The sequence below is a fragment of the Thamnophis sirtalis genome, unplaced genomic scaffold, assembly GCF_051295495.1.
Source record: "Thamnophis sirtalis isolate CommonGarterSnake01/CBP01778 unplaced genomic scaffold, rThaSir2_p1.2 scaffold_2, whole genome shotgun sequence".
Taxonomy (NCBI): Eukaryota; Metazoa; Chordata; class Lepidosauria; order Squamata; family Natricidae; genus Thamnophis; species Thamnophis sirtalis.
In genome coordinates, this window is record NW_028261382.1 from 108,901,569 (window position 1) to 108,920,048 (window position 18,480).

The 18,480-nt window shown below is 42.2% G+C and overlaps 1 protein-coding gene across 1 annotated transcript in view; it reads right to left on the minus strand.

Annotated features, from left to right (window-relative positions):
- CCN4 (cellular communication network factor 4) overlaps positions 1-18,480 on the minus strand; it is a 29,952-nt gene that overhangs the window by 4,274 nt on the left and 7,198 nt on the right. Inside the window, exons 2-3 of the mRNA XM_087703843.1 lie at positions 3,541-3,835; positions 1,013-1,270 (exon numbers count right to left, since the gene is read on the minus strand). Of these exons, the coding sequence (XP_087559969.1) occupies positions 1,013-1,270; positions 3,541-3,835 (553 nt within the window). The remainder of the gene's footprint in view (positions 1-1,012; positions 1,271-3,540; positions 3,836-18,480) is intronic.

Sequence of the window (18,480 nt, forward strand, 5' to 3'; positions counted from 1 at the left end):
CCCTTTCCCTTGTTCAAGTTGTGAGCCGCCCTGAGTCCCCTTAGGGAAAAGGGCGGCATACAAATGAAATAAAACTCTAAACTCTAAACTCTAAACTCTGTTCCGGCAGGCCTGGGGCTGTTGATTTATCCAGCCTCATCCTAAGTTATGAATGTTGTGAAATTTTAATGTTTTTTTTGTATGTCCCCCCCTCCCTTTTTACCTGTAAGCCACCCTGAGTCTCTTTGAGAGTGGGCGGCATACAAACTAATTAAATAATAAAAATAAATAAATAAGAACCTCAGTCATCCAGGGCATGGTTGCCCCAAAGGTGCTTTTTTCAGGAGGCAACTGGACTTCCTTTTTGCGTGCGGACCTTTCGCTTCTCATCCAAAATGGGGTGAACTCATTTGTCCCCCCCACCCCGAGCCCCAGGAGCATTCTACAAGCCTCCCAAAACCTCTGCATGCCCCCCCTTTTTTGAAAAAAATGGCCCGTTTTTGCAGAAAATGAGCCATTTTTTGCTCGCTTTTGCCACCCCCTCCCTCAGCCCTCAGGAGCACTCTACAAGCACCCCAAAGCTCTGCGTGGTGTTTTTTTGGGGGGGGGAACAAGGCGTGCAGTGGGTTTGTGAGGCCTGCAGAGTGCAAAAACGTTTTTTTTAAATTTACCTCTTCAAAATCATGGTGCGTCTTATACTCCAGTGCGTCTTATAGTCCGAAAAATACAGTAAGTCTAAGTGCTATTGCTGTGGCTGTTACAAAGGCTTAATGGCATCATCTGGTTCGCTAAAGGTGCTGCTACAACAAGGTCTGAGTTCTCACAATGTGATGAATTACAACCAACCCATTCTCACTCTTTATGCCGCCTACAGTTCTATCCTTTGGGACAGTATTTCTCAACCCTGGCGACGTGAAGATGGGTGGAATTCTGGGAGTTGAAGTCCACCCCTCTTCATGTTGCCATGGTCAACAAACACATCCAAACTTCAAGCCAGTTTGCTCGTTGCTTGGCTTCCCTCACCCCACCTTACCTGCCGAAGAGATATGTCGTGCCGATGTCTTCCTGGGTTTCTTTGAATAGTCGCAGGCCCATTCTTCACAGCATTCGCCCTTGACCTTAATCTGCTTTGGGTTTGGGCACCAAACGAGGGGTGGCTTGGAGTCAGTACACAGGGGGATGCAACCCACATCCCCGTTGATGCAGGTGCAGTTATACTTGCAATTGGGCTGGAAGCTCTCCCCGTTGTTGTACCTGATTCCATTGAGAAGACAGCCCACGCCGCTTATTTCTACAAGGACAACAAGGAGCATCAGCAAAAGGTTGGTGAGAAGGACGATGCTTTGGCTTGCTTGGAAACGCACTCGGTCTAGAAAGCTTTGTGCTTTAGGTGTTAATATATTTCATTCATAAAAACCATTGTCGTCTTCTTTGTTGTTTAATGACCCTTTAATCCCTTGCGGGGTGGATTAAAGAGCAACTATATGGAGGCGAGTATTTACTGGCCAGATGCCCTTCCTGTTGCCAATGCGGAGTTTTGTTCAGCAGATATAATCTCATTGTGCCCAGAGAGAGAAATATCTGCCTCTACCTAGGATCGAACTCACAGTCTCCTGATTGTGAGGTAAGAGCTCCACCTCCAGGCCACCACACCTCTCGCGTTCATGATCGCCCCAATGAAGCATAATATATTATTGAAGTAAACATAATTCAGATGTAGTTTGGGGCTGGCACATAACGGGCACAATACCTGCATTTGAATCTGGAAAAAGCTGCAGCTGTTTTAAAAAGTCTCATTAAAACAGCCCAGCTTTCATGGTTTAGTTCATTAACGCAGCTGCATCTTTGTGCAGGCTCCTGAAAAAGGCTGAATTATGATGTGGCAGTTTTAATGAATGGCAGGGAGATGCTTTATCCATGGAAGGACTATAATATTATTTATTTACTAAAGTTATATGCCACCCATCCAGAGGTGGGATTCACTTACCTTCCCTACCAGTTCGCAATTTTGAGCACGCTCCCATTAACATCTCATGCTTGAGCAGGAGGTTGGACTAGATCATGGGTCAGCAACCTTAAACACTCAGAGAGGCATTTGGAACCATTTCCCACAGAAAAGAAAACACACAGAGCTACAAAACCCTTCCCCATGTCTGACTATTTCCTGAGTGGGCACAAAACTAGCATATGTAGTTGAATTAAACATTCTGTTTTCTTCTGAAAATGTCCTTTTCTTGCGTTTATCCATGGTTGACCTACCGGGGTTCGAAAAGCTCCATAAATTGTGTGCCAGCAGGTATCGCACTTTGGTGGTTGTGACACATATAGGGAGCCGCAGCAGAGGGATGAAAGAGCCATATGCGGCTCCAGAGCCGCGGGTTGCTGACATCTGAACTAGATTAACTATTAATTATTAAATTAATTATTGAAATTAAATAAACTGGGCATAGTATTGCAAGTATGGTCTTTTTTTTAATGAGAATTTTGAAAAACACACTTTTACAAATATATACTTCCCTCCCCCCACCCTCCCCCCCAACCCCCCCAACCCCCCCCAACCTCCCCCCCCCGACTTCCCAGAACCAATACAGGGTATAAATCTTTAACAAAAACAATCTAAAATATACTTAAAAAGAAAAAAAAGATAGTATTGCAAGTATGGTCTTACCAGTGTAGTATAAATTACCATATTTTTCAGAGTATAAGACGCACCCTTTTCCCTCAAAAAAGAGGGTGAAAATCTGGGTGCATCTTATACACTGAATACAGCATTTTGGGCCTCCTGAAACCCCGCCCCCTTCACCAAAGTGACCATGCATAGGCTTTAGGAGGTTTCCAGAGTGCTCCTGGGGGCTGAGGAGGGTAAAAATGAGTGGAAAATGGGTTGTTTTTTGCTTGTTTCTGCGCCCCCCCCCCCAAGTCTCCAGGGGCACTCTATAAGCCTCCTAAAGGCTATGCATGCCCTTTTTTTGACAAAAAAAATGGACCCGTTTTCATTAAAAATGGGCTGTTTTGGGGAGGTGTGCAGAGTGCCAAGACTTTTTTTTTTAATTTGCCTCTTCAAAATCTTGGTGCGTCTTATACTCTGAAAAATACGGTAAGTGCTAATACTTTATGTGATCTTGATACTGCTCCCTTTGTTGATAGCAATAGCAATAGCAGTTAGACTTATATACCACTTCATAGGGCTTTCAGCCCTCTCTAAGCGGTTTACAGAGTCAGCATATCGCCCCCACAGTCTGGGTCCTCATTTCACCCACCTCGGAAGGATGGAAGGCTGAGTCAACCTTGAGCCGGTGAGATTAGAACCGCTGAACTGCAGATAACAGTCAGCTGAAGTGGCCTGCAGTACTGCACCCTAACCACTGCGCCACCTCGGCTCTTATGTAGCTCTTGATGTAGCTTAGGAGTTTAGAAGAACAAAACAAGAGCAGAAAAGGAGGCGATAGATGAGCTATAGCACAGAGTCACTCCCCAAAAGATGGAGTAGCAGAACTGGATTAGTATGTGAGCCAACACTTTGCCCTTTCGAAACAAAACGAAGATATTTACTTCACTTACGTGCACACACTCCTATTTCGTACCTAGGTGCATCTCTGCTGTAGTCACAGTACAGCCCCCTGTGAGTATCACAGATGTCCACCTCGGTGCAATTCTCCCCGATTTGCTTGGCACACATCTTACAACACTCACATCCATCTGTGAGCAGACTGACGCCAGAGGGACACAGAGGTGTTGTCGCTGGACATTCGCATGGCCATTTACAGTACTGTGTTCGTGTGTAGACTTCGGTCACTGAAGAGATGACAGGTGGTGATGTGGTAGTAACAGTGGTGATGGCATTCTGGGGAAAGACCTATGCAGCAAAGAGACAAAGACACACCTCTTAAAGTTGCCAGGTTGAGAAAGATTGAAAAACACTGAATTGTCAGACCCCCAAAAAGCCAAGAATGACACATGGAGTTATTTCTGAGGAGTTGTTCACCTACAGACAGAATCTTGCCAGATTAAAGCATTTACCTACATAACTGTTAGATATATTCTGTGAACTCTTTGTCCTTTCACCTACAGACAGAATCTTGCCAGATTAAAGCATTTACCTACATAACTGTTAGATATATTCTGTGAACTCTTTGTCCTCTGGGGGGAAAAGGCCCTCCCTCCTACACTTCCAGATTATGTCCCACCACATCTTCACGGTGTAAAAAAAAAAATGATAGCATAAATCCATGAAGGATCAGTTACCTAAATTACAATATAGGTTAGTTAAAGGCCAGCTGATGGGAAGGAAAAATTGAAAAACAGGAATTTCTACACAGAGTCAGTTACCATGTAGGCAAGGGGGGGGGGGCTGCTGGGCTATGTGAGATGTCCAAACCATCCATGATGACTGAAACTCTGCTCCTTTTTAGCATAGATACTTTTTTGTGGAGTCTTTGATGCTTTCTGAATGTGTTTGTTTTCTTGCAGACATTTGATTGCCCAACTATGCAACATCATCAATTGTCAAGATGTTATCCTAGTTGGGTAATGAAACTCCCTTCCTTCCTTCCTTCCTTCCTTCCTTCCTTCCTTCCTTCCTTCCTTCCTTCCTTCCTTCCTTCCTTCCTTCCTTCCCTCCCCTTCCCTTCCCTCCTTCCCTCCCTCTCTCCCTCTCTCACTTCCCTCCTTCCTCCTTCACTTCCTCCCTCGCTCTCTCTCCCTTCCTCCCTCCCTCCCTTCTTTCCTTCCTCCCTCCCTTCCCAACAGCTGACCTTAGAACACCATTTGTCGGCTGTGACCAGGGGGGCATTTGCCCAGGTTCGCCTGGTGCACCAGTTGTGTCCCTACCTGAACCGGGAGGCGCTCGCAACAGTCACTCATGCCCTCGTGACCTCAAGACTGGACTACTGCAATGCGCTCTACATGGGGCAGCCCTTGAAGAGTATTCGGAGACTTCAACTTGTCCAGAACGCAGCTGCGCGAGCGATTGTGGGTGCACCTCGGTACACCCACGTTACACCTATCCTCCGCGAGCTGCACTGGCTACCGATTAGTTTCCGGATACGCTTCAAAGTGCTAGTCGTAACTTATAAAACCCTTCATGGTATTGGATCTGGGTACTTGAGAGACCGCCTGCTGCCAATTACCTCCCAAAGACCCATTAGATCACACAGGGTTGGCCTCCTCCGGGTTCCGTCTACCAGCCAATGCCACCTGGCTACTACCCGGGGGAGGGCCTTCTCTGTGGCAGCTCCGGCCCTCTGGAACAAACTCCCCGCAGAGATTCGGACTCTCACCTCTCTCCAGGCCTTCCGAAAAGCCGTCAAAACCTGGCTTTGCCGGCAGGCCTGGGGTTGATGAGTTCCCCTCCCCTCTCAACTTGTGTGATTGTGTGATTCTTGGCTATTTTAATTACTTGTATTCTGTTCTATGTTCCCCTTTTCCCCTTTTGAGTTGTTCGCCGCCCTGAGTCCCTCCCAGAGAAGGGCGGCATACAAATAATAAAATTCAATTCAATTCAATTCAATTCATTAGTTGGGCAATGAAATAACCAAGGTTTGTTGCTTCATATATCAAAATCTCCACAGTTCAGCCCAGCGATGGGATTCACTTACTTTCCCTAACCATTTGCAAATGTGAGCGTGCTTATGCATGCACTCGCTTCACTCGTATGTGCTGTGTCTGCCCATGCACACCACCTTCTGCACATGTGCAGTCCTTGTGCATTACGTCGGGGTGGGTTGGCCGAGCCTCCTGCAGTCACGCTACCAGTTCACCCGAACCGGAGAAAAACAGCTGAAACCACCTCTGGTTCAGCCCTAAGCTACTTATAGTTTCTTCTATTAGATCATTTTCTTACAAGGATATTTCTTACAAAATATCTAAAGAGGGGGCAAGTTCTTCCAGCATCTAACTGCACCCAAAACCTTGAACCGGAGGAGAATAATTCTTCATTGAATTCATTGAACGTGAATTCTGCATGTCCTGCATTCATGCTGCAAGTTAACAAGTCACGAAACAATTTCTGATCCAAAGAAAAAAATACAAATATAACAATGTGACTGCATTATAAAGCCTTAGTAAGGTTACACCTGGAATGCTGCATCCAGTTTTGGTCACCACGTTACAAAAAAGATGTTGAGACTTTGGGAAAAGTGCAAAGAAGAGGAACTAAGATGATTAAAGGCCTGGAGACATGATTAAAAGATTTGAAGGATGGTGGCAGGATTTGGGTATGGCCAGTCTAGAGCAAAGATGGACTAAGGAGGGCATTATAGCAGTGTTCCATTATTTGAGGGGCTGCCACATAGAAGAGGAAATGAACTTATTTTCCAAAGCATCAGAAGGCAAGACCAGAAACAATGGAAGGAAACTAATCAAGGGGAGAAGCAATCTGGAATTAAGGAGAAACTTCCTAACATTAAGGATAATTAGCCAGTGGAACAGCTTGCCTCCAGAAATTGTATAATGCATCATCACTGGAGGCTTTTAAGAAAAGACTCGACTGCCACCTATCTGTAATGGTATAGGGTCCATTGCTTGAGCAGGGGGTTGGACTAGAAGACCTCCAAGGTCCCTTCCAGCTGTATTCTGGTTGATTGCATCATTGTGGCAATCCAAACAATGTCAAGTTTCACAAACAGAAGATCAGATTTTTGCCAAAATGAGCCAACCATCTTGAATATTTCAACCCGGTAAATGCCTGTCATATAACTTTTCTGCATTTATTTCATTACAAATCTTTGCTAGCTCTTCTAAGCTTTACAATAATACGTCCATTGGGGCGATTAGGGAAATATATATAAATATATTTTAATCTAAACATATGTATTAATAGTAGAATTATATGGATTGAAGAACTGTAAAGAATATGAATATGAACCCTAACTGTATAAATGATAGCGATTGATACTAAAACTGTATAAGGAGATAGTGAATAATGGAAGAAGAATGAAGGATGGAACTAAGGAAATATGAACAACAAAATAGGTGGAATTAAACATCTTTGAATATTATAGTGATATGAAAAGGGGGAGCCGAGGTGGCGCAGTGGTTAAATGCAGCACTGCAGGCTACTTCAGCTGACTGCAGTTCTGCAGTTCGGCTGTTCAAATCTCACCGGCTCAGGGTTGACTCAGCCTTCCATCCTTCCGAGGTGGGTAAAATGAGGACCCGGATTGGTGTTGGGGGCAATATGCTGACTCTGTAAACCGCTTAGAGAGGGCTGAAAGCCCTATGAATCAGTATATGTCTAACTGCTATTGCTAACTGCTAAGTTAAAATAGGTATAGAAAATAGTGTGTGGGGGGGGAATAATAATTATATATTAATATGTTAATATATAATAACATATTAACTATATATTAACATAATATGTATCCAAAAAGGATAGAAAGACGGTTCAGAATGGAAGGATGATAATAAAAGGCATGTATAAATAATATGAAATAATGGAAATGAAATGTAACATTTAGGAATAATAAGACTATGTTTATGTATATCGAAATGTACGTTACCCAGTTACTGCACCATTCACACACTGATGTGTATAAAGAATATAAAAAATAAAAATTTGATTGGAAAATAATAATAATAATGCGTCCATTGAAACGTTCATGAAATTTCAACCTAGCCTGAACAACAAGAACTTTTGCTGCTTTGAGTTAAAATGCCCCTTCTTCAAGGCCCTACAGAAGAGACTTTGTCTGTCCCTTTCTCATTTTCTCATCCTCCTTTTTGAAAAGGGGGTCAACAACTGGCTTTTTCTTCCTCAAAATGTCCCGGCTACCTACAATGCCGTAATTACTTTACCGGTTTCCATTTCAAGCAGGAATGGAAGTTAATTGGTTTACTTTCAAATGGCAAAGAAAAGAAGTTTTTATTCTTCTGTTTTAGGAGGCCAAACTTCCCACTGCCTGGTCAGCCCATTCTCTTTGTCCGTGGCATTTAAAACCAATTTGCCATAGTCCCTGGATTTTATCAAAGCTTTGAAAGCCCTAAGTGAAGCTAAGGTCAAGCAAAAAAAGGTTTAAAAAAAAAACCACACCACCACCGTGCAATTCGATTCCGTTTCTTTTGATCAGTCCCATATTTTGGGCTAATCATTAGCCTTTCCTTTGGCTTGAATAAAAGCAAGGTGGCCGACCTTCCCTTCAAGAGGAATGGGGTGATTTGAGGATAAAACATTAGATAATATCCTGAGCGCTGGATTAAAAGGAAGACAGCATTTTGTCCCAAACAGACTCTGTAGTCTTAACATTTATTTATTCTTTCCAGAGCAGGGACGTGTGTGTGTGTGTGTGTGTGTGTGTGTGTGTGTGTGTGTGTGTGTGTCAAAAAAGTCAAGATGGCAGCTTTGGATACACTGTCATGACCGCCATCTTGACTTTTGACACAGTGTTGAGCCATAGCTATTTCTGGGATCCAATGATTCTCTCAAAACCATGAACGTAGTGTCAACATCATCCCAATATTCGCTCCATCCCAATCTCATATTCATGTATGTGAGATTCATCAGAACCAGTTTGGTCCAGTTGTTAAGACTCCAGGCTAGAAAGCAGGAGATTGGGAGTTCTAGTTCCCCCTTAGGTGGAATGGGTGGTTTTGGGCCCATCACTCTAACTTTCTATCTTCCCTCCGTCATCCCCCTCTACCCTACTTCCCCTCCCCCTCTAATATATAGCAGTAGACTTATATACCGCTTCATAGGCCTTTCAGGCCTCTCTAAGCGGTTTACAGAGAGTCAGCATATTGCCCCCAACAATCTGGGTCCTCATTTTACCCACCTCGGAAGGATGGAAGGCTGAGTCAACCCTGAGCCGGTGAGATTTGAACCGCTGACCTGCTGATCTAGCAGTAGCCTGCAGTGCTGCATTTAACCACTGCGCCACCTTGGCTCTACCACTCCTCTCTCCCGATCCACTCCCTCCCTTCCTTCTCACCCTCCCTTCCATCCTCTCTCCCGCCCTCTCTACCCATCTTTCTTCTATCCCGCTACTCCTCCCTTCGGTGTATTTCCACTATATGTCAACGTACTTAACTTATCCTATTTTTACAGAGAAATTAAAGAAAAACAGTATACATGTGAAGTCGCATCACATTGAAATCTAACACATCGTCTCTAACCTAGTATATATCCCTCCCTCCCCCCACCCTCCCCCCAACACCCCACCTCCCCCCCCCCGACTTCCCAGAGCCGTAAACGGTATAGATTTTTAACAAACACAGTCTAAAATATATTGAGAAAAAAGTAGTTTAAAAAAAGGGTTAATAACATCTCTACATTGATCTTAGCTTCTTCTTGCTACACTCTTCAACTTGATGATGTGCAGACATGCGGGTGGAGGGAGCTGGAACTGGATCTAAACGGCACTGTAGATTTGTGGAACCTCTTCTATAGAAGAGGTTAGAACTGGCAGGAACCCACCCCTGCTCTTCACATAGGAGACGATGCCCAGTGCAAGCCCACTATAATAACATTGTAATAACATTGTTATTGCCCACTGTAATAACATTGCCAAAAAAGGCAACAAGAGTTGTTAACCTAATCTTGTGTCGCTTCTTCTCTGCTAATATTGTACAGCTAACATAATATTTAATATTGTAAATATTGTAATCTGGTGATATTGTACTGCATACAAAACCTTTGCCAGACCAATTCTCGAATACAGCTCGTCTGCCTGGAACCCGCACTTCATATCGGACCTTAACACAAGCGAGTCCAGAGATAATTCACGAGAAGTGTCCTCTGCTCCTCTGTTATGCAACAGAATCCCTTATGCCACCAGGCTTGAAATTTTGGGCTTAGACAACTTAAAACTATGCCGCCTTCGGTTTGACCTAAGCGTAGTACGTAAAATTATCCGCTACAACAATGTCCTATCTGTCAATGACTACTTCAGCTTCAACCACAACTACACACAATGGATACACACTCGAGGTAAACCGCTCCAAACTCGATTGCAGAAAGTACGACTTCAGCATCAGAGATGTCAATGCCTGGAATGCCCTACCTGACTCTGTGGTTTCTTCCCCAAACCCTCCAAACTTTAACCTTAAGATTGTCTACTGTCAACCTCACCCCATTCCTAAGAGTTCTTTAAGCGGCGTGCATAAGCGCATTAGCGTGCCTACCATCCCTGTCCTAATATTCCCTTGTATTCAAATTCATTTCATGAATTCATAATCATGTTTAGACTTATGTATGTTATCTAATACATGCTTGACGAAATAAATAAAATAAAATAAAATAAATATATCACATCTGTTATCCTGTCATTCTGGCAGGGGAATTCTGGCAGTTGAAGTCCAGACATCTTAAAGATGCCAATATTGGGGGGGGGGGGGGAAACCCAGCTCTACATCCTTGTATGCATAGAAATGTTGCTGTGTAGCGATCTTATATTGCGCCCTCCATGAATTCCCAAATAGTAATTCCTTTCAACTTGTTTTTCAGACTGTAAAATGTGTGTGTGTGGGGGGCGCCTTCAGAAGACCAGCAGAACAATTTTCTGTTGCCCAAGCATCTGCCGAGTGCAAGTGTTAAAATGAATGGAATAGAGCTGGAAGGGACCTTGGAGGTCTTCTAGTCCAGCCCACATTCTGCTGCCTCCCAAGCTCAACCCACTCTCCCCAAAAGTAGTTTGAAAGCCAATTTCAAGCAGTTCGGGAAGAAGAGCAGGAAACTATTTCCCAGGGTGAGATGAAAGAATTGCAGTTAAGAGTGGAAGAGGAGGGAGGAAGAGAAAGAAAGAGAAGGAGAGAAGGTAGGAAGGAGAAGAAAAAGGGTAGGAGTAGGGAAGAGGTAAGGGAAGGAAGAAGGGGATGGAGAGGAGGAAGGGAGGAAGTAGAGAAGGAAGGGAGGGAGAAAAGAAAAGAAAGAGAAAACAAGGTGGTGTCTTAGCAGGTGCGAAGGATGGTAAACAAAGCATTCTAAACTATACCTTATAACCTTCCAAATGGGATAATAATAATATAAGAATGGCAAAGAAAAAGAATAATTATGTGAATGTATATCTATAACTGTATGTAAGAGAATAAATGACAGTAAAAATATAAAGCATAATATAGGTAAATAATATTTGGTCATAAGTAGCTAAGTTTAAATAAATAAAGAAATGTACATACAAATGGATAACGAATAAGGAGATTATGAATGAAAGATAGAAATGTATAGTAGGGAAAACACTAACTGCAAAGAAACCGATTCGGAACTGCGGTATGATATACGATGGAACTTATTGTTCCTATGTTGTTTTTAAGTTATGTGGGTTTTTTTGTTGATGTGTTTATGTGATTAAAATAAAAAAAATCATTATATATATATGTGTGTGTGTGTGTGTGTGTGTATGCATATATGTATATATGTATATATGTATATATGTATATAAGTATATATGTATATATGTATATATGTATATATGTATATAAGTATATATGTATATATGTATATATGTATATATGTATATAAGTATATATGTATATATGTATATATGTATATAAGTATATATGTATATATGTATATATGTATATATGTATATATGTATATATGTATATATGCATATATGCATATATGCATATATGCATATATGCATATATGTATATATGTATATATGTATATATGTATATATGCATATATGCATATATGCATATATGCATATATGCATATATGTATATATGTATATATGTATATATGTATATATGTATATATGTATATATGTATATATGTATATATGTATATATGTATATATGTATATATGTATATATGTATATATGTATATATGTATATATGTATATATGTATATATGTATATATGTATATTTTAAAAAGCTAAAAGACAGTACTGTACATATTTTCCACCTTCCTATGCAGCCACCTAGTGGGTGAAAAGTTGAGTGCCATTTTCATTTCAACTGCAGCCCTCTTTTTTGAATATGGGGAATCAAAGTCATCACGGGAATGGAAAATGACTCTGCATAATTTCCTAATCGAAGTCATAATATCGATGGAAGATTACTCTGCATAATTTCCAGTTTAGTTGACATCGACCATAGTCCCTTGCCCAGGATCACTTTAACTTTAATAAAATTTGTATGCCGCCCACTCCCATTGGGACTCTGGGCGGCTCACAGCAAAATAAAAGCATTTAAAAATTTAAGAAAAGATACAATATTTAAAATTAATACATCATCCATTCAATCAAGTGGGGCTGGATATTAATCAACAGCCCCAGGCCTGCCAGAACAGCCAGGACCTGGTCGCTTTACGGAAGGCCAGGAGAGTGGTAAGGGTCCGGATCTCCGCGGGTAGATCATTCCACAGGGCCGGTGCAGCTACAGAGAAGGCCCTCCCTCGGGGAGTCGCCAGCCGGCATTGTCCGGTCGACGGCACCCGGAGGAGGCCCAACCTGTGTGATCTTATTGGTCGTTGGGAGGTGAATGGCAGGAGGCGGTCTCTGAGGTAGCCAGAGCACCCTATTGCACCCTTCTGATGATGCTAGAACAAATGTAGCTTGGTTTTTATTTATTAAACATCAGGAAACATTTTTAAAAGTTAAGTAGCAAAATGGGGAAAAGAAGACAAATGGAGAGAGAGAGACAGAGAGACAGAGACAGAGACAGAGACACAGAGACACAGAGAGGGACTACCAGACCTGAAATGCACTACCTGACTCTGTGGTTTCTTCTCCAAACCCCCAAAACTTTAATCTCAAACTGTCTACTGTTGACCTCCCCCCATTCCAAAGAGGTCTTTAAGGGGGCGTGCATAAGCCCACCAACGTGCCTACCGTCCCCACTTATTCGTATCTATTTCATGTATTCATAATCATGATTATACTTATATCTGTTGTCTTATGCATGCATGGAGGCTCCAACACTGGAGGATTTTAGAAGAGATTGGATAACCATTTGTCTGAAGTAGTGCAGGGCAGTGATGGCGAACCTTTTTTGGCTCCCGTGCCAAAAGCGGGGGGCGTGCAGAGGGGTCGTGCATGGGCGTGCCACACCCATAATCAATGTGCACAACACCAGCACACCTGCACGCATGACCAGCACTCCCCCCCCCCCATTTTTGGCACACTTTTTTCACCCTCACCAGGCTCAAGAGGCTTTATAGGAGCCTGGGGAGGGCAAAAACAGCTTCCCCCGCCCCCGCCAGAGACCCTCCGGAGGCTTCAGGAGTTTCCCTGAAGCCTCTGGAGCACGAAAAACTGGGCCTATGGAAAAAACGGAAGTTCGGGAATGGACTTCCGGATTGCTTGTGGGGCTGGTTTTAGCCTTCCAGAGCCTTCAGGGGCCTTCCAGAGGCTTCCCTGAAGGCTCTGGAGGATGAAAAACGACCCTACGAGCAAACCGGAAGTCACTCCTGTTTGTCCATAGGGCCGTTTTTAGTCCTCCGGAGCCTTCAGGGACCTTCAGGAGGCTTCCCTGAAGGCTCCAGAGAGACAAAACAAAATTCAGGTTTGCTTGTAGGGTCGGTTTTTCACACTCCGGAGGCTCCCGGAGGGCGAAAAATGGCCTCAAAAGAAGGCCGAAGTCAGTATGCACGCTGGCCAGCTGACAGAGCAATGCGTCTCCTGCCCTGACAAATGGCTCCATGTGGCACATGTCATGTGCCATAGGTTTGCAATAACGAGTATAAGGTTTCCTGCCTGATCAGAAGGTTGGACTAGAAGCTCTCCAAGGTCCCTTCCAACTCTGTTATTCTGTTATCATAAAAAAATATATCGTTGTGGTCACTAGAAGTCAAATAACTTGAGTTTAGATTAATATCACATTTGGCATTATCAAATCTAATCAAACTTCTGATTTCAATAAATAAGCAAATCATATTATAACCGGTGTTAATATCTTCATTAAGAATTGTTGAAAAATGAAGGAATAAGATTTCCGTTTGAAGGTCTGAGGTACAAGGATAACAATGAACATAAGCATACCCGATAGTGGATTGGTGGAATTATGTATAAAGGAAAATAGTGATATATAAATATAAATGGTTGGTAAAAGAAGGGGGGGGGGGAAGAAATCCTTTTTTTTTCTTCCACATGGGGATAATATAAAGATATACTGTTATTAAATAGATAATTAAGAATGTAAGGGAACTATGATTTCTTGGAAAAAAAATAATACTTCGTAATTGAATGTATACTGTACAATGAAAGTGAGGTATTTAGTTATACTAGATGAAAAATCTGTGATGGTAAATGTTATTTGAGAATATGGATGTTAAAAAACCTATAACCAAACAACATGTTGTATGTGATGATGCTTTATGTGTATGTGTGTGTGTGTGTGTGTGTGTGTGTGTGTATTTTGTTTTTTTTGTTTTTTATTGTTGTCTATATGTATTATTTGTGTAATAAAAATAAAAAATTATCAAAAAAAAGAATTTATATAGATTTTCCTTTATAAAATACACATGTATTTTCATTTTGTTCCTTATACTCAAATAGGGATGCTAACCGTCTTTGAGGAATTTAGCTCATTTAAACTTCTCCGCCAATTTCTTGAGAATGCCAAAATGAATTAAAATTAAAATCCTGACGGTTAGAACAATTGATCAGCATCGTAACTTTCCTCCAGAAGTTGTGGGTGCTCCAATACTGGAGGTTTTTAAGAACAGATGTCCAATCCCTTCTTAAAAACCTCCAGTATCGTTGCACCCAAAACCATTTGTCTGAAATGGTTTAGGTCTCCTGGTGGAATAGGGGTTGGACTAGAAGACCTCTAAGGTTCCTTCCAACTCCAGCTATAAGAGGGATGTGTGAGAAGATCGACTAAGGGTTTATCAACAGCTGAATTTCACAATTAAAATCCACTTGTTGGTAACACAGTCTCTCAGCCTATTTGTAATCTAAAATCAGAGCATCAGGGGGCAGCATTGAAACAGGAATCACACCAATTTTACTTGTGAGATCCAAAAGGATATGATTTAAATATGTACTCTTGGCCACCTTTCATCTTGCAACCAGGGTCTGTAAAGTTCTCAAAAGTACATAGTCGATGCACACTATCTCCAGTCCTCAGAATTATAATGCAATAGTTCTATTCTGAACATTATACTGTAGAAAAATATAAAATTTTGAAGGCTTAGTCTATGGAGATTCTCAGTCATCCAAGTCATGGTTTTCTCAAAGGTGCTTTTTCAACAGACTTGCTATTTTTACTTTGAAGACTTCGCATCCAAGAAACTTCTTCAGGTCGGACTGGATAGTGGGGAATGGAAGGATTTCTACTCCTTGCAGACACCTGGTCATTTGCATTCTTTTCATAAACTTCATAACTGCATGCAATAAAGCCATAAGGACTAGATTCAGCAGCCCATCTGCATTTAAAAGACAAAACCCACTATTTTGAAGATGCAAAGTCCACATTTTGGACAGAGAGGATTGCTGGTTTGCAGTGGTGGGTTTCAATTTTTTTTAGAACCTCTTCTGTAGGTGTGGCCTGCTTTGTGGGAGTGGCTTGCTGGCCATGTAACTGGGTGGGAGTGGCTTGCCAGCCATGTGACTGAGTGGGAGTGGCTTGGAAGTCATGGGACTGAGTGGGCGTGGTCAACTTGTAAAATGTGGTGAAACTCACTTAACAATGCTCTTGCTTAGCAACAAAAACATTGGCTCAGAAACTCTGGCATTTGAAGCACGCAAGTCTTAAATCTGTCAAGTTACAAGATCCCTGCACCCCTAACCCTTTAGAAAAAAAAACCCCAGGGGTGTTCAAACTTGACAGCTTTAAGACTTGTGGACTTCAATTCCCAGAATTCCCCCTCTTACTCTTCATCTTTTAGTGAGTTCTAGTCCTGCTTTAGATACAAAACCAGCAGGGTGACCTCGGGCTAGTCACTCTTTCCCAGCCCTAGGAAGCAGGCAAGAACAAACCACTTCTGAAAAACCTTGTCCATGGCACTTGTCCAGAGAGTCTCAGAATTGGTCATGACTGTATTCTCATGCTCAGAAGGAATGGCACGAAATGGAACATCAGACATTGACTGTGGTCTAGTTCCCTTGGTAGAGGTTCAGACATCGCCCACACCCAGCCTAATTATCTGCCCCTACAGAGACATGCATTGAATCACTCTATCTTCATTTGCATTGTTCTCATTCCTGATCAATCATCCCACCACAGTCTAAGAGCTGAGGCTTTTTTTCCCTTTGAAGTCTCTGTCTGGGGAAGATCACAGTCCTGTCAAGAGTTGAGGATGCGAAACTAGACTTGGTTAAGGCCTTTGTTTGCCCCTACAAAAGTGCCTGTCCCAATGGTGCTTTTTCAAAAGACAGCCAGACTTGGTTTTCCCTCAAAGATGTTTCACTTCTCATCCAAGAAGGGGTTTTTTCCCCAATTCTAACAGAATGGTGGAGGATGGAAGAATTCCTCAGGGTCATGGTGGGGACATAAGTCATTGTGAGGACAATTAACTGGTGGAACAGCTTGCCTTCAGAACCTGTGGGTCAGTGGGGGTTTCAAATTTTTTTCGAACCTACTCTGTGGGTGTGGCCTCCTTTGTGGGAGTGGCTTGCCGGCCATGTGACCTGGTGGGAGTGGCTTGCCGGCCATGTGTTCTCTCTCTCTCTCTCTCTCTCTCTCTCTCTCTCTCTCTCTCTCTCTCTCTCTCTCTCTCCTTCCTTTTGTCCCTTTTTGTCTCTGTCCCTTTTTCCTTTTTTTCTTTCATCTCTCTCTCACTTTTTCTTTCTTTTTTCTTTTTTTATTTCTTTCTTCCTTTCTTTCTCTTTCTCTCTCTGTGTGAGTCTGTGTGTGTGGGGGGGGGGTTTCAAAAATTTTTGGAACCTCTTCTGTAGGTGTGGCCTGCTTTCCGGGTCCACTGGTAGAACCTCTTCCAACAGGTTCGGTAGATTTGACGAACCAGTTCTATCGTTCCTACCAGTTCGAACCCACCTCTGCTGTGGGTGCTCCATCACTGGAGGGTTTTAAGAAGAGACTGGACAAACCTTTGTCTGAAATGGTATAAGGCTTCCTGCCTGAGCAGAAGATGAGACTAGAAGATTTCCAAGGCTTCTTCAAAAAAGCCAATGCAATCCTAAATTGCATTAACAGAAGCAGTGGTGGGTTTCAAAAATTTTTGGAACCTCTTCTGTAGGTGTGGCCTGCTTTCTGGGTCTACTGGTGGAACCTCTTCTAACCGGTTTGGTAGATTTGATGAACCGGTTCTACCGAATAGGTGCGAACTGGTAGGAACCCACCTCTGAACAGAGGGATACAATCAAGATCAAGTGAGGTACTAATACCACTCTATAAAGCCCTAGTAAGACTACAGCTAAAGTACTGCATCCAGTTTTGATCACCACACTATACAAAAAGATGTGGAGACTCTAGAAAAAGTGCAGAGAAGAGCAACCAGGATGATTAGGAGACTGGAGATTAAAATATATGAAGAACGGTTACAGAAACTGGGCATGGCTAGTCTAGTGAAGAGAAGGACCAGGAGAGACATGATAGCAGTCTTCCAATATTTGAAGGGCTGCCACGAAGGATAGAGGGGGTCAAGCTATTTTCCAAAGCACCTGAAGGCCAGACAAGGAATAATGGATGGCAACTGAACAAGGAGAGATTCAACCTGGAAATAAGGAGAAATTTTCTGACAGTGAGAACAATTAACCAATGGAACAGAAGTTGCCTTCAGAAGTTGTGGGAGCTTCATCACTGGAAGCTTTCAAGAAGAGACTGGACTGCCACCTGTCAGAAACGGTGTGAGGTGTCTTTCTTGAGCAAGGAATGGACAGATGACCTTTAAGGTCCCTTCCAACTCTGTTAACCTGTTATCTGTCCCTTCCAGCTCTATTCTGATTGATTGCATTCTATTCTGATTCTGACTATTAGTGTTTATTATTATAAAATAAACTATGTGTTTATTATTATTTATTATTATTATTATTATTATTATTATTATTATTATTATTATTATTATCATCCTCATCATCATCTCTGATAATAGTTCAGTTTTATTTTTGTAAACTAAGACTAAAAAGATGATGATTCCTGTATTCCATATAGATAAAAGATAGGCTTGTAACTTTACAAGAGAGCAAAAATTTTCTATATTAGCTCATAATTGCAATGATGAAAGAGAGAGACCCTTTCTTCAGTATTACCTTGTTGCCTTCTACTTTTCTCTTTTTCCCCCTTAACTTTCTGTACTTTTCTTTTTCCTTTTTTAGTTTGTATCCATCTTTTTTTACCAAACTTATTAAGAACTTTAATAATAATAATTTTAATTAATAATTAAAAAAACAGAATAGCAATAGCAGTTAGACTTATATACCGCTTCATAGGGCTTTCAGCCCTCTCTAAGCGGTTTACAGAGTCAGCATATCGCCCCCAACAATCCAGGTCCTCATTTTACCCACCTCGGAAGGATGGAAGGCTGAGTCAACCTTGAGCCGGTGAGATTTGAACAGCTGAACTGCAGAACTGCAGTCAGCTGAAGTAGCCTGCAGTGCTGCATTTAACCACTATGCCACCTCGGCTTATAGTCTTCTCAATTCTGGCAGAAGCCATAGCTGCA